The 15,436-nt window shown below is 39.2% G+C and overlaps 1 protein-coding gene across 4 annotated transcripts in view; it reads right to left on the reverse strand.

Annotated features, from left to right (window-relative positions):
• The window catches only part of RNASEH2B (ribonuclease H2 subunit B), a 44,834-nt gene that overhangs the window by 17,358 nt on the left and 12,040 nt on the right, over nt 1-15,436 (reverse strand). For 3 of the 4 annotated variants that reach the window (XM_052670878.1, XM_052670877.1, XM_052670875.1), the window contains exons 3-7: nt 12,797-12,904; nt 7,404-7,480; nt 4,798-4,918; nt 689-753; nt 10-115 (exon numbers count right to left, since the gene is read on the reverse strand). In XM_052670878.1, the coding sequence (XP_052526838.1) occupies nt 10-115; nt 689-753; nt 4,798-4,918; nt 7,404-7,480; nt 12,797-12,904 (477 nt within the window). The remainder of the gene's footprint in view (nt 1-9; nt 116-688; nt 754-4,797; nt 4,919-7,403; nt 7,481-12,796; nt 12,905-15,436) is intronic. The other variant, XM_052670876.1, reaches the window with a different exon arrangement.

The following is a 15,436-nucleotide window of genomic DNA, read 5'->3' on the forward strand; positions in this document are numbered from 1 at the left end:
TTTCCTTACCTTCTTCAGCATCAGTGATTTGTTTACCGCTGACAAATGTAGCTGAATATATCCTTTCACCTACACATATATTGTTGCTTTTAAGTGCTTTCACTGTTTGATTGACCTATAGGAAACCACAGAATGAAATGTCTATATCAGTGTTGTTATGCACAAGTTAATGCAGTGACAAAGCTCTTGTAATTTTGTTTCAAGCATATAAAACACTCAAGTTATGGACTGTGGTGAAATTTAATATACATTTGTAATGACTAGCATATGAGCTCAAAAACGCAAAGAAGCTAGCACGTTTTTGAGCACGTTGCCTTGGTAACACAGCACCAATTTTGCAGCACCCTGAGATGAGCAGAGCTATTCAGAAGGAACTGCCACCATTATACAGGTGAGAAATATACCTGCTAGGAGAACAGAGAATCCCTGAGCTCAGATGAACTGCAAAGATGGATTACCGAGCGCTGTTACACCGTATCTAACACAGAACACTGTCAGACAAAGAAGTTTTCAACAACACTAACAGGTACTGCTTGGACATAAAAACTCAGGCATTCGCTGCAAAGTACCTTTCCCCTAGATTCAATTGAGGGATGCCACATGGCTCAAAGCACAGATATGAACAAGCCGATACGCACTTGGATTTTAAACATAAAGTAATTCTGAAAGTAAAAGAGAAACACAATACCTTTTTCTTTAACCACTTCAATGTTTTCTCTTGGCTGTACTTGTGAAATTTCTGACTGCCAATCTCTGAGATAAAACCAAATAAGGGGAAGAAAGTCACAACTGGTATGGACTGCATTTTCAATACGCTTAGAATCTTCAGAGTTGTAGACAGAGTATGAAAGTTAATTTGCAACTTGCACATGTTTGATATCAGGACAAAAAGTTTCAAAAATACTGGAAACATGAAAAAATAAACAGACTGAACTGATATGAGTCTGAACAACCTAACAATCCTTAATTAGGCTCCAGTCCAGCAAAGTACATATTTTATTTATATATGTGTAATCTCTTGCTGCCTGAATTCAGTAAGACTTTTCTCAAGCCCTCTTGTTTGCCAAATTTTCACTGCCCTGCATTGCTGGAATGGTCATTTTAATTGCACAGTTTGCAACATAAAATATTGTTTCTATGACTGCTTTAAAACAAAAACAAAACAAAATTAAAAAAAAAATCCCACAAAACCACACCAAACCCCACTACACACAGTATGTTAAACCAATAATTTATGAATTCCAGCAATTAGTAAGGGGCCAGGAGAGAGGGTTGGTTAGGAAGATAAACTATCTGTCCTTTCAATAATCCCTTTTCCTATAACTCCCTCTCCTTTTACTTCACAAGGCAACTCTAACTGAAGTTTTACCTCTATTCCCTTTTTATGTGACATAATACAGTGTCAGAAGAAAATAGAATTAAAACAGTGAAGCATACTCCTAGTGGGAGGAAGTACAAGATTCATTTTTGATTTATTGTGCAGCATAAATTAACTTGATGATATAAGAATTTCAGAAACTTTATCCCCCGTGACAACTAGGGTACCACAAACACTTCACTATCCATGTGTGATCAGTTAGCTGCAAATATGTGAATTCAGGATGCTGAGGTAAAGGAGAAAAAAAAAGAGAAAATTACATGGGCTAGTCGAAATTTTAGGATAAAAATTATTATTACTTCACAGAGCTTCAGTTTAGAAATGGAAAAGAATGCCTAATCAGATTACACAGGAGATTTTAGAGTCCGCAATGTTTGAAGCTTGTTCTTTAGCAGGTATTTCAATAGCTTTTAATCTCCTCTATACCATTCCCATAAATACATACATCTGTTTCATGTCATTTATTGACTCACTATCATATTTCAACACTCGGTTCATGGAGTTTCCTTTTCCCCTTGCAAACAACAACATATTATTTATGATTGTTTCAGCATTTCCTTCTTTGGGGTTTATCTTGGCTCCTTCAAACTGCATACAAATATCTAACTATTATGCACTCTTTATGTATGCATGGTAGGGGGTACAGAGAGGTCAGGGAAAGCTGTCTTCAAGATAAAGTTTAAATCCATCTCGCTAGCTGTAGAAGAGTAAAACACAATTTTTTCTGAGTAAGAAGGAAAAAAGGGCTAATATACACTTTGCTTCATGAAGTTGATGAGTCGCAGATAAAGTAATTAGGTGTGACATTGCTGGCTGCAGTGACTTACAAGATTGAAAGAGAAGCAGAAAATGGGGGAGACACTCTGGATTCTTGAACCTGCTTCTCAAAGAGCTAACATGGTTTGGGTCCAAGTACAGTGAGTACGATTATGGATTCCTCTCTTATCTGAAAAAGTTCGAGGAAGGGACGTCCTCCTGCCACCATCCCCCAACCCACGCTGAAAAGTAATTCCAGTCTGGATTCCCAGGCAGACTCCCCCACAACAGTATGATTCAGAGTGACTCAGTTAGGGAAAGGAAACGTAGAACTGTGAAGCCATTTTCATTAAAACATGTGAAAAATAATTATGCTGAATCCTTCAGAGATCACTTTGTTTGAAAATATTTTGTGTGCTTGACAGTTTTGACTATTAAACTCTAGAACTGACAGTATCTGAGACCTCTGAAGAATTAAAGTGAGTTATGAAAGTCACAAACTGCTGACAAAAGGATTCAATATTGGAACGTGGATTTAACATGTGATGCACATTTGATATTGGTGAGAGTTAGCGACTATGTTTGATAATATGAGTATATATTGGAAAGCTTTTTTTCCCCCTAATGTGTCTGGTGCCTATAAAACTGGTCTGAGACATCTGGAAAGATTGGGTTTGAGAAATACAGATGGAATATAAGTGGTTCTACAATTAAATAATATGTTCAGCGATCGGGTAATCGCTATGTAGACTTGGAAGTTTCCCCGATGTATTGTTGAGCAAACTGCCTAAAGCACATTTTAACATCCATTTTCTCAGTGTTTTCCATAACTCAGAAACTCATATGGCCCCTTTTTCCTACCTTCTGGGAATATAAGCTTGGCAATATTACTTAGTTATTCTAATCAGGTAAGTTCTCTTGGCTCTTCATGTTAATCACATCAGACAAGATCACAGCGCAGTTTTTGCCTTGCAAAATGAAACAAAGAGTAACACTTTGGCACTGGAGTTCATAACCTTTTCTCCAACCTTCTCTGTCATACACTTTATCCAATGTTTGAATTTATTAGCAAACAACCTGCCCAACCCAGGCTTAGTGAGCTGTAACACACTCTTTTCCCCAACTACTGAAGCAGGTAAATGGGAATTTAATCCAGCAAAATGAATTTTCAGTGCCCTTTGACAGTGAGGCCAGGGAAGGTGGACTTTCTACTAACTCATTAAGTGTAAACTGTGATTGCTCTAGGGTAAGAGCTTGTTATACAGATGTTAAGAGCCTTTAAATTAAATTGAAAGTGAAATAATTATGTTGTTAGCTTCTGCCAAACAGAACAGAGTTGCAGAAGACAGAACATGACAGATACTTCTTACCCTAAAGCCCAACTCCTTAAATAAGAAAGGCTATGTAGGGGACAAGTCCTAGCACTGGAAAAGAGTATATTAGTCATAATATTGGTATTTTTTACAAGCAGTAAAAGATGTGAAAATGAAACACATAGAGGGGGATTGCACAAAAAGGTGATCTCGTGCACGACAAGTGGGCAAGCCCTAATGTGTCTATTGCATAATCACAACTTTAGCATTCTAAGAAATTAAAGAAATTCTAAGAACAAGTCCCACATCTTATGTGTCTATGGCAAATACTTTAAATATACATATACATTCTTTTGCTGTTAAAAAGAAAACAAATGCTGCCCGAACAAACACAGTACCCTTGCTTGGGGGAAGTGGCATTTCAGAAAAATGATTTCACCTTGCCCTATATTCCTATGCAGAGCTCTAGTTTGACAGTCAAGAAAATTTGACAGCATTTTTCACCTTCCCAGACGGGTGGGCAGAATTTTACTATCTTCTCTCTCACTCACAGCACCTTAGTCAGCATTAGATAAGCTGCAGGGGACAGAAAATGCCTAAAAGTTTAATGCTAATTTCTATCGGAAGCATTTATCACTCTGGGAAGAAAAAAAGAAGTTCTGTAGTTCAGATGCACCCGTGTTAAGGAAGTCTTCTCAAAAATCACAACTCATCCTACGAAAAGTGTTGACTACTCCCACCAATACCAAATGCAAGTTAATGCATTACTCAGTTTCTTTTGAAAATCCAGGACAGTACATAATTCCAACTACCTCAGTCCCAGCAAAACATACTATGGCACTGCCTAGATTTTCTGCTGTCTGGTTATCATTTCAACTGAAACCAGTCCTGCCACAAAGTTCAAACTGATTCTTTTAGAGAAGTAAGAGCTCCATGTTAACTCTCTCTCTATATATCACAGTATACAGGAAATACTTGAGCTTGTGCATCTAAATCCTTCAGGAAAAGCTCACAGCCATAATGATGTTTTATGCAACGACAAAGAAGTTTGGCATATTACTTGTTAGTGGAGGACAGGAACGTCTAGGAAGCCAGCTCTGATGAGTTCTTCATTTTTATGTCACTTTGCAGGAAGACTGCACAACCGTTTCAGTAACAGCATTACACCTGATTCACGATACTGCAACAATGACTTCTAAGCCTAAACTTCTGCTTTGAAAGTACAGCCTCATCTTGCATACCTTGATTTGTTTGGAAAGCAAAATACAGTACTGAAATCTATATTGTAATGAAAGCACAGATAAACCCAGCCTTTTCCCACACCCTCCCCTGCACTTTTTTTTTTTTTACCTTTTTCTTCTGTTATATGACATATGGATCGTTTGACTCCTTCACACTTCAGCAGCAAAGGACAATATGGGTACTCTGAATCTAGCACAACTTGATCCAGTGGCTGGAACTTTCCTTGCTGCTGAAAATACATCAAAGGGACAATAAAAGCATTATTATATTGTTAAGACATACACACATATGCACATATAGAAATGCAGATGCATGCAGTTGCCACAGCTTTAAAATAAAGGACTTAAAGAAGATTTACTTTGAATGGTACCACATGACATTTAGAAACTGATTACAAAGTAAACTATAAATATTTATTTCAAACCAGCAAATATCTCCTAAATGCAGAACTATTCAACGACTGCACATAAGAATACAAATTTAAAACTACGTGGGATAAGCTAATATGAAGTACAGCAAAAATTTTTTGGAAGATGACGTAAGACATAGTAGTCTATGTGTGCCAATAGTGTCTGAGACCAAAACCTGTTGGATTAAATCCAGCGTCATAACTCCCATTCAAATTTTGCTTTTCCCTCCATAAAGATAAATCTCAAAGGAGCAGGGCATACTTCTGGAACATAGTATTAACCTTTCACCTCTGCAAAGTCAATTTCAGTTTGGCCACAGTATGCATATAAAGTGATTTTGGCAGCACTTAAATAGCCCTACATATGACAGAATCATCAAACAAATCTTGCTGTTGCCAAACAATGCATAATCACTCAGCACAGTTTGGCACAACTGGCAGCCTTCCCCTTGGAAAGATCCTTCAGCGCATCAGTACAAAGACTTAGTGAACTCTCCATCCTTTGGGAGTGCACGGTGTCAGGAGCCAAAGCTGAAATCATTACATCGGTTAGGACAAAAAAAAAAGAAAGCACTTGGGTAAAACACTTTTGTTATTAATTAATCCTCTTATTAGGCAGACAGAGCCTTAATAAAAATAACCATATATCGTATAGTAAGATTAAAAAAAGAATGCATTTTTATTTTTTCCAATTAAAAAGGCACAATTACAATGGCAAAACGTTATGAGAGGCAAAAACAAAGCTGAAATAAACAGCTTCCTGTGGATAACTTACATGCACAAGCCAGCTTGTGTCCAGAAGCAAGACAGCTACATTCACCTTGTGAAGCAACACAGAGCCTAAGCTAAGGTCTACTGGACAGGAGATGGCTCTGCTCAGAGAGACTTCAGCAACCCTGGACTGTACTTTCAAAATGAAAGGATGGTACAAATAATAACTCTACAGAACTCAGTGAGTATCTTAACACTTACTAGTTCAAGCCAGAAAATAAATCTGCCACATTCAAGCTGGCTTTGCATGAAGTATCTGCCACACAGGCCTCAAGACTTCCCCTTTACTCAAGAGTAAATTAATTTAGGCAGGACACTGCAGGTATGCATTTGCCTTTAATGAGTAACCCGTAACAGCTCTACACACTTATCTGGAACCATGTCACACTTAGGAAACAACATACCTAAGAAGAAAAGGGCAGTACAGGACTATTGCTGCAGTTTCTGTGCATAGGAAAGGTCATCCTTTATTCAATTTACCTTAGCACTTATCACAGACAGAAATACACTGATTCTCTAATTAAGTTTGATATAAAGTCTTCAAAGGGATGCTGAATTCAAACCTAGAGAAAGGAAAATACTATGACTGTAAAGAGACTTGCAATGGGCCACCCTGAAGCAGAACAGATCACAGAAAAACTGAATATCTTGGTATATCCTACACCATAAATAATTGAGAAACAATTACAGAACAATAGGTTACTAATACAAATGTCTAGTGGAACTTTATTTCTTCAGTTCAGAAGAAGAGTTTTTCTGCATTCTCTACTTGTAACCCAAAGCAGAAAAACAGCAAGCCACCTTAATGGAAGAAAAACCTCTTTGGATGCATGAAACAAAATCAGTGCCTCCATGAAATAAAAAATATGGATTCATGTTTTTATTTTGTCATTTCTTCAAAGGCAGATAATAAACTGTAAAGCAAAAATATTGTCTATGTCTTTTGATATACTTACGAAATTTAAGTAAGCTTTTGCAATGCCCACAATAAATTGATTAACCCATTAACGTATTATCCATCTTTTGGGTAGTTGTTAACCCCTTTGCTGTTCAGCAATACACCATCTCTACAAACACTATTTCTGAAAAGCCAATGTTTCCTTTCAAGTTCAAACCACAACATAAAAGTTTCTCTTCCGTAGCATCCAAATTCATCTTTCTTTTTTCCTCTCTTTCTCAAAGTGAATCACCCACTCCTCAGGATGGGCACCGGTTTGTTTTATGATGATGACATCTACCATTTTAAATTCAACTGTTCTGGGATAGGCTCTCGCAAAAGGACAAAAGATTCTCTGCTTCTCTTACAAAGAGGGGGTTTACATTTTGTTCAGGTTCCAAGCTGATTCATGGAATATACTTTATTGGTCACAAAAATAAAAAGGATGAAAACAAAGATACATATGGGATGAACATCTCTGCTTTAAATGCAAACTATATTTCCCACAGTACGGAAGTCCCTCTTCATAAAATTAATGCAATAACAGAAATAATGTTTCCTCCTGAGAATATCAATGAAAAAAATAAGCAGGCTTACCTCTTTGTCCGCCTTTATGAGGTAATAAAGTATCAGAAATAAGGGGTCCATCGGTGTAACAAAGAGCAGGCGCCCATCTAAGGGACAGATATATAAAAGTGTCATTAGTACTACTAGGCACAGAACTACCACTGGATCATTTTTTTTAAGATGCTTTTTAGGAGTGTAAGCAAGAAGAGAGGATTTTTTTTTTTTTTTCCCCACATTAAGCATTCCAGTATTTCACTGAAATAGTCAGGAACACTATTTGTGATTTTGTATTAAAAATACAGGGAGCTCAATTCTCAACCCTGCCAAATGAAAGCACAAGCTGTGTTGCTTCTGACTTGAAGCACTATGTTTTCCCTTTTTCAGTGATATTTGACAAACAACAAAATTAAAGCTGCCCTCCATTGGCAGATTTCAGTGTAGTAGAACCTTGTTTTGAGGTAGTAGATAAATATCCAGCACACTCTGCCCCAGATACTGGGCAAGGCAATGCCAGTTCAGAGAATATATAACTGAGTGTTCTACACAAAATTATACCACCATTTCAGAATGACAGCGTACTCGTGCTCTCTGCACAATCATAGATAATTTGAAACAATGTAACATTAAGGATTTCCACTAATTAGATCAAATAATTGATAACAACTTGATATTAATTAGCAAACCGAAAACAAATTAATTTTTTGTTTCAATCCACATGATTAAGATAATTAAAGAAAGAAAATCCTACTGGAACAGCCTTAAAACTAACAAAAGACAGGGTGGCAACAAAGCGGTCTGGTCAAAGTTGACAATCTGTCTGTAAAACTGAGATCACGCAATGCCTGCAGTCTCTACATCTGTACAGCCAAATTAGCTTGGGGATCCAATTTACATTTATTTCTAAGCTAATTTCAATTTTTCTGTCCAGAGGGAGTATTGAAGACATGGCTATTTATTAGAAGACTACTTCTACAGTTTCTGACAAGCCTCGAGGATACCAAACGACACATAGGCTGGAGCAGAGTGAGCTCTTACACTGTACTCTGCTGTCTTCCTTCTGAAAATCGGTACTCAATATCTAAGCCTCCAAGTACCAGCCATGAAACATGGCTCTAGTACTCAGTGTGAATCAAATGAAAAAAAAAAAAAAAAGGCATCAAAATTATACAGACCAGCCCAAGCAAGTAAAACCAAGACATTCAGGGCCAAAATATTTCTCCAAGTATGGCACTGCCAGGTCCCTGGAAGAATACTACCCAGGTCCCAAGGGAATATATTTCCCTGACAATTAGACAAAAATAATCCCAACTCCACAGCTATTAGCAAAGAAAGTACCAAGACTACTTCTTCACAAACCTGCAAGTTTTGATAATAAGACTGGAGACAAAAAAAAAAAACAAAAAAAAACCTAGCTCTTTTCTTAAAGCTCCCATTTATAAGCTTTCATCTGTACCTTCAGGAAAAAGTATTTTAATTTGTTCTATGGAGTTCTGACTCACTGTAGATGTATGAAGACCTTGGAGAATCATGAAACGGTTTGGGTTGAAAAGGACCTTTAAGATCTGATCATCTAGTTCCAGCCTTCCTGCTAAACGTAGGGACACCTTCCTCCAGACCAGATTGCTCAAAGCCCCCATCCAGACTAGGTTTGAATGCTTCCAGGGAGGAGGCACCCACAACCTCTGTGGGCAACCTGTTCCACTGTCTCACCACCCTCACAGGAAAGAATTTCTTCTTTATATTTTGTCCAAATGTACCCTCTTCCACTTTAAAACTATTCCCCCTTGTCCTGTTGCTCCATGCCCTTCTAAAAAGTCCCTTCCCAGCTTTCCTGTCGGCCCCCCCTTCAGGTACTTGAAGGCCTCTATAAGCTTCCCCAAGAGCTTTCTCTTCTCCAGGCTGAAAAGTCCCAGCTCTCTCAGCCTGTCCTGCTAGGAGAGGATTCTGCAGCCCTCTATTCATCTTTGTGGCCCTCCTCTGGACCTGCTCCAACAGCTCCATGTTATTCTTGTGTTGGGGGCCCCAGAACTGGAGGCAGTACTCCAGATGGGGTTTCATGAGAGCAGAGTAGTGGGGCAGAATCATCTCCCTCAACCTGTTGGTCATGCTTCTCTTGATGCAATCTTGATGCAAGAATACATTTGGCCTTCTGGGCTGCAAATGCACATTGCTGGCCCATGTTGAGCCTTTCATCAATTGACACCCCCAAATCCTTCTCCTCATGGCCAATATCAGGCCATTCTCCACCCAACCTGTATCTGTGCTTGGGACTGCCCTGACCCAGATGCAGGACCTTGCACTTGGCCTTGTTGCAATACATGAGGCTGGCATGGGCCCACCTCTCAAGCCTTTCCTGGACCCTCTGAACAGCATCCTTTTTCCTCTAGCATGTCAACTGCATCACTCAGCTTGGTGTCATTTGCAAACGTGCTGAGATTACACTTGATCCCACTGTCCATGCTGCCTACAAAGATGTTCAGTACCACTGGTCCCAGCACTGATCCCTGAGGAATGCCACTTGTCACCATCTCCACTTGGACACTGAGACATTGAAGACATTGACTGCAACTCTCAAGAGTGCAATCATCCAGCTGATTCCTTATCCAGCAAATGGCCCATCCATCAAATCCATTTTTCTTCTATTTGACAATCAGTATGTCGTGCAAACGGTGTCAAACACTTTGCTCAAGTCCAGGTAGATGATGTCAGTTACTCTTCCTTTATCCACTGATGCTGTAACTCCATCATAAAAGGCCACCAAGTTTGTCAGGCATGAGTTGCCATTGGTGAAGCCATATTAGTTACCATCAATTACCTCAACTTTGTTTTCCATATTTCCTCCTCAGTAGAGCCTTCAGGAGGACCTCTTTCATGATGCTGACAAGCACAGAGGTGAGACCATAGTTTTCTGGATCTTCTTTTTTTCCCTTCTTGAACATGGGGATTATGTTTCCAGTCAGTGGGAACTTCACCAGGCTGCCACAACCTTTCAAAACATGACGGATAGCAGCTTGACAACTTCATCTGCTGTTTCCCTTGTAATCCATGAATGGATCTCACTGAGTTCTGTAGACTTGCGCACCTTCAGTCTTCAGATAGTCTCAAACCTGATCTTCACTAGCAGCAGGGGTTCCTTCTCCCAGTTCTTACCTTTGCTTTCTGCAGCTTGGGCAGTGAAGCTAGAGCCCTTGTTGGTAAAGATTGAGGCAAAGAAGTCATTGAACATCTGAGCTTTCTCTGTATCCCCTGTGACCATGTCTCCAGTTTGGTTCCAGAAGGTGCCCACATCTTTCCTGGCCTTCCTTTTGTCACTGATATACCTGTAGAATTTGTTCTTGTTACCCCTTATGTCCCTGGCTAGATTTAATTCCATCTGGGTTTTAGTTTTTCTAACCTGATTCCTTCTTTGTAGCCCTCCAGGCAATCCATTCCTGCTTCCACTCCCTACGCACTTCTTTGTTAAGTCAAAGTCAGTCCAGGAGCTCCTTGCTGGTCTACAGTGGCCTTCTGGCATTCTTGCCTGCCTTCTTTCTAGGGATGCACTGCTTCTGGACATGGAGGAGATGGTCCTTTAATACTGACCAGCTTTCTTGGGACCCTCTTCCCTCCAGGGCTTCATCTCGTGTCACCCTGCCAAGCAGTTCCCTGAGGAGTTTGAAGTCTGTCCTCCTGAAGTCCAGAGTAGCAGGCTTGCAGCAAGCCCTCTTTGACACCCTAAGGATCTTGAACTCCACCATTCTGTGGATGAGGATCTTGAACTCCACCACCCTTGAACTTTGCAATACTCACCAGCTCCTCCTAGTTGGTGAGGACAATCTCCAGCACAGTACCTCTTCTGTGGATTCCTGTACCACTTAGAAGAAGTAATCATCAACACATTCCAGAAACCTCTTTGATTTCTGGTGCCCTGCTGTGTTGCCCCTCCAACAGACACCATGGTGGTTGAAGCCCCCACAAAGACCGTGTTTTATGAATGTGAAGCTGCTCCTATCTGTTTATAGAGGGTCTCATCCACTTGGTCTTCCTGGTTGAGCCACCCGTTTCAGACCCACACTACGATGTCTCCTTCCTCTGCCTTCCCTTTAACCTTAACCCATAAACTCTCTGTCAGCACCTTATCAATCCCCAGGCAGAGCTCCATGAACTCCAGCTGGTTCTTCATGCAGAGGGCAACACCTCTCTCCCCTTCTCCTCTGCCTGTCCTTCCTGAAGAGTTTATACCTGTCTATTCCTACATTCCAGTCATTTCCTTCTTGGCAGATAATGAGATGATTTGCAAACACACAGCTCTTCTGAGTTGTTCATGGCCCAACTATTTCAGAGATGCAGCAGCCCAATTCCATTCAGGAAAAAATTTTACCCTTTTTTATATATTAAAAAAAAAAAAAGAAAAAAGAAAATGGCCATTGTTTCCCAAGGGCCAAAGCAGAGGTTAGAAAGGGAGGGGGAGAATATAGAGTGGACATAATTGGGAGCAGGGAGCAGACTCAGTCTTTTGGCTCACCCCTAAAGGGAATAAGGAAAAGCTCATAGACCTACTGCTTGCATTGCTATATACACCTGCAAAGTACATTTAAACATTAACACACATTTGGGATATTGCCATTAAAGAAGGTATATGTCTGCTCGAGTCACTTTATTTATTTTAATATTAGAAATGGTCTTTTTTCTAATTACAAACAGACAAAAAGGACACACCTTCATCTCCTGAAGGGATACTAACTACATAATCTATGGAAATTCTGGGAGTGAAACACTATACCAGGGACATCCTTACTGAGAAAGGATTGTTAAAGCCATCATGAGTGGTTGCACAAACTTCTTTCTCATTTTCAGAAAGATGAGCTAGGATCAGAGACTATGATGCTACAGATGAGGTCACTTAGACACAGCACTGAAATGGCACCTTCAGACAGCAGGCTTATCCCACAGCACTTACAGAGAAGACTACAGAGGTAATTAAAAGAAAACCAGATCAAACCACACTCCAGTGCTTGGAGTTCTGCTTAGCGTTGCTCTGCTTAGCTAGCTCAGGCTTTCCAGCCCTTTTTCCCTTCTATAGGATAAGAAATATTTTACGTACACCGAGGACTTTCTGGTTTGACAAGGAAAGCTAAGTATTTTATGGCACTTCAGTTTAAACACAACTGAACAACTCCCCCATCCCACCATACCCTTCCTCAAAGACAAATCAACATCTGTCTAATTGAAGCTGCCAAAGGCAGCCTTTTAAAGAGAGACCACAAAGCCCCTAGCCCTGCTTAAATCCAGATGGCAAATGAGTGCGTCAGAAGGTGGGGACGTGATGCAGCATGCCTCAAACAACTAAGAGAAACACCTGTAAATTTAATAGAAGAAAGAGAGAAGGTCTCTTTGTATGAACATTAGTTATGGTTGGGGGAAGGATACAAAACATTACTCACCTTGTTGAACAGTCTCACCTATAAACCAGGAACGATATTCCTCATGAAAAGCTTTTACTTCGAACAGCTGCTGTGCACCACTATTGAATAAGTAAAGAGTTGCTTCCCCTGTTGAAAAAGAAATCTGGTTTGTGTTGTAAGCTTTCACAAAAATCAAAAGAATACCCAATACATCTGAAGAATGTGTCTTATACACACACACACACACACACACAAACATACGCACATTCTACATAAACTCACTACAAAGAAAGCTCAGACAAAGAAAACTATTATATACAGATGTTCATTTACCAGCTCTATAAACCAAATTGAATTTGAATCAATAAATAAGATGTGTGAATAGTTCATCTTACAACACAAAGCCTTTGATCCAAACCCAAATCAAAATCACACAAGAAATTACTTTTTTTGCCTGTACTGAAGGGGGAAGGTGGAAACCCAGAAAATTTCCTTGTCTTCTCTCATGTTTGTATCTAAGATATCAGAAGTAAGGAACAAAATCCTCAAGTGACAGTGATATCTTTTTTTGCGCATCTAAGCGGACAGCAGTAACTCAGTATGAGTACACAAGTAAGGTGAACAAGAGAATACTGACAGTCTGAAAAGGGAAGCTTTATTTTAGGCTGCTCCACAGCACAACTCTGCTGTTTCATGTTAGTTTTGGGCTCTAATGAAAAAATGACATACATTACAAAAAAGACTGGCATTTTCTACGTCTAAACTAGGAAGTCACAGAACTGCAGAAGGGGCCACAGATGTTCAGGTACTTGAGTCTGTAGGCTGAATTAGTCCTGTCATCCTCAAAGGCAACATTAACTATTGCAATCCTGCTCAAAATACAGCTTGGAAAATTAAAGATCATGGGCAGGCTCAAAAAAGTATCAGTGCAAGCCCTTAAAAGCTGATGTAATCACTGCTGTTTTCAGCCTGGACAGATACCTGGGTCTTACTGAAGGAAGGTCAGCTAAAATGGGCAGATGCATCTTTTCCCAAAAAATGACTGATGATGCTTTTTCCCCCCTTTATTCAAAAGCTGATGGGATGTTTAACTTCACCTAAGGTTACAGATTCAGTTCTCTGACAATCACATTTCTTTTGGATGTGGGAGGAATGAACAGCAAATACTAGGAAGAGCAGAGATATCCATCATCACCATGTGATTCTCAACAAGGGTCTACATCATAGTTTGATCAGCACCACACATCAAGACTAATCACAGAAGAGTTTGTTGCACAACTTAAAAGACTCCTACCAGTGAGTCTTCCAGCCAAGCATGGTGGAGAGCAAGGAAAAGTTGTGAAATGGACCATTTCTATTGCCTAACTTCAGCTCCTTGTTTTACCTGCTTGCGTTAAAAGGACAAGCACCGCAGGTTATCAACACTATCATTAGAGACATTCTCTAGTGAACAAGGAGAGAATCTAGGCAGCTTTGCTTCTACTTTTATCACTTCATTTAGATGATTAAGTTTGTAGCATAAATATTCCCTTGTTTTAGTTCAGAACTTTGAAAAATGCTTCTTGCAGCATTTCTGAATTACAAGCTAAAACTCCAGTTTGTAGTCTTTGTACAGGACAGAAACGTTGTCCTTTTTACTTGCCTATAAAAAGGACCATGCATGCTTTCATTAAACAAAGTGGTTAGCATGAATATCTGCTGTACGTTGAACCTTTCAGTGGCTATTTATACAATATTTGTCAACAACAATTTGTCTGTTAGATCCAAACATAAGCAAAAGACATTATCAGGAGTTCTCAGTCCTTCTATTTTCAAATATTAATGCACGACATCACTGGAAGTTCATGCAGGTCTACACATAAGCTTCTGTAAATTCTAAAGGAACACACCCAGTCAAATCATTGTACTCTTGGTTTTTCCCAGAAACCTTTCCCAAGATCTCATATTCATCAAGTTGAACAGATCTTCCACAGAGAAAAGCAAATTAACATGTGTGCTTTTAAAAACATAATAAATTACAAGACAACATAATAAAGCAGGTGGAAAATGTCTGTGGCTGTATATTCTCATAGTAAATCTGAGCAATCAAAAAATAGATATCATGATGAGGAAAAATGATTTCATATTCTGTATCTATTGTTTTTAAATTACTCTTTCAGGAAGACTTAGAAATGAGTACATCATGTGTTAAAGTACCTGAAGACTCCAGTTACAAACACATAAATAAGAATAGTGAATTTCAATATAAAAATACGTAACTTAGAAATCAAATGAGATTGTAAAAAAAGGAAAAAATGCATTAATTCTGTCTTTAAGCAAAATGCATTAACCTTAACCAAGGCTTGCTGCAAGTTTCTATTCCAGTATCTCATACTGCAAACACTGGGGGTTGGACTCAATGATCTCTGGAGGTCCCTTCCAACCCCTACAATTCTGTGATTAGATTACTCATACTTAATAAGAAATCCTTGACAAAAAGGGCAATCTGACCAGAGGAAAGTAACTATTTGTAGGATGGTGGTATGATTATATCACTTGCATTTGCTGGTCTTTCCAATGTATTTCGTATTTAAAGTGCCTCATCATCTATTAATAAGAAAAGAGATAGCACTGCTTGAAGCAAGGAAAGAAGAATATTAGCTTTAAAAATGAAAAGACTCAAAAAGCTTGGTAAGTATA

The sequence above is a fragment of the Tympanuchus pallidicinctus genome, unplaced genomic scaffold (genome assembly GCF_026119805.1).
Source record: "Tympanuchus pallidicinctus isolate F22 unplaced genomic scaffold, pur_lepc_1.0 scaffold11, whole genome shotgun sequence".
Classification (NCBI taxonomy): domain Eukaryota; kingdom Metazoa; phylum Chordata; class Aves; order Galliformes; family Phasianidae; genus Tympanuchus; species Tympanuchus pallidicinctus.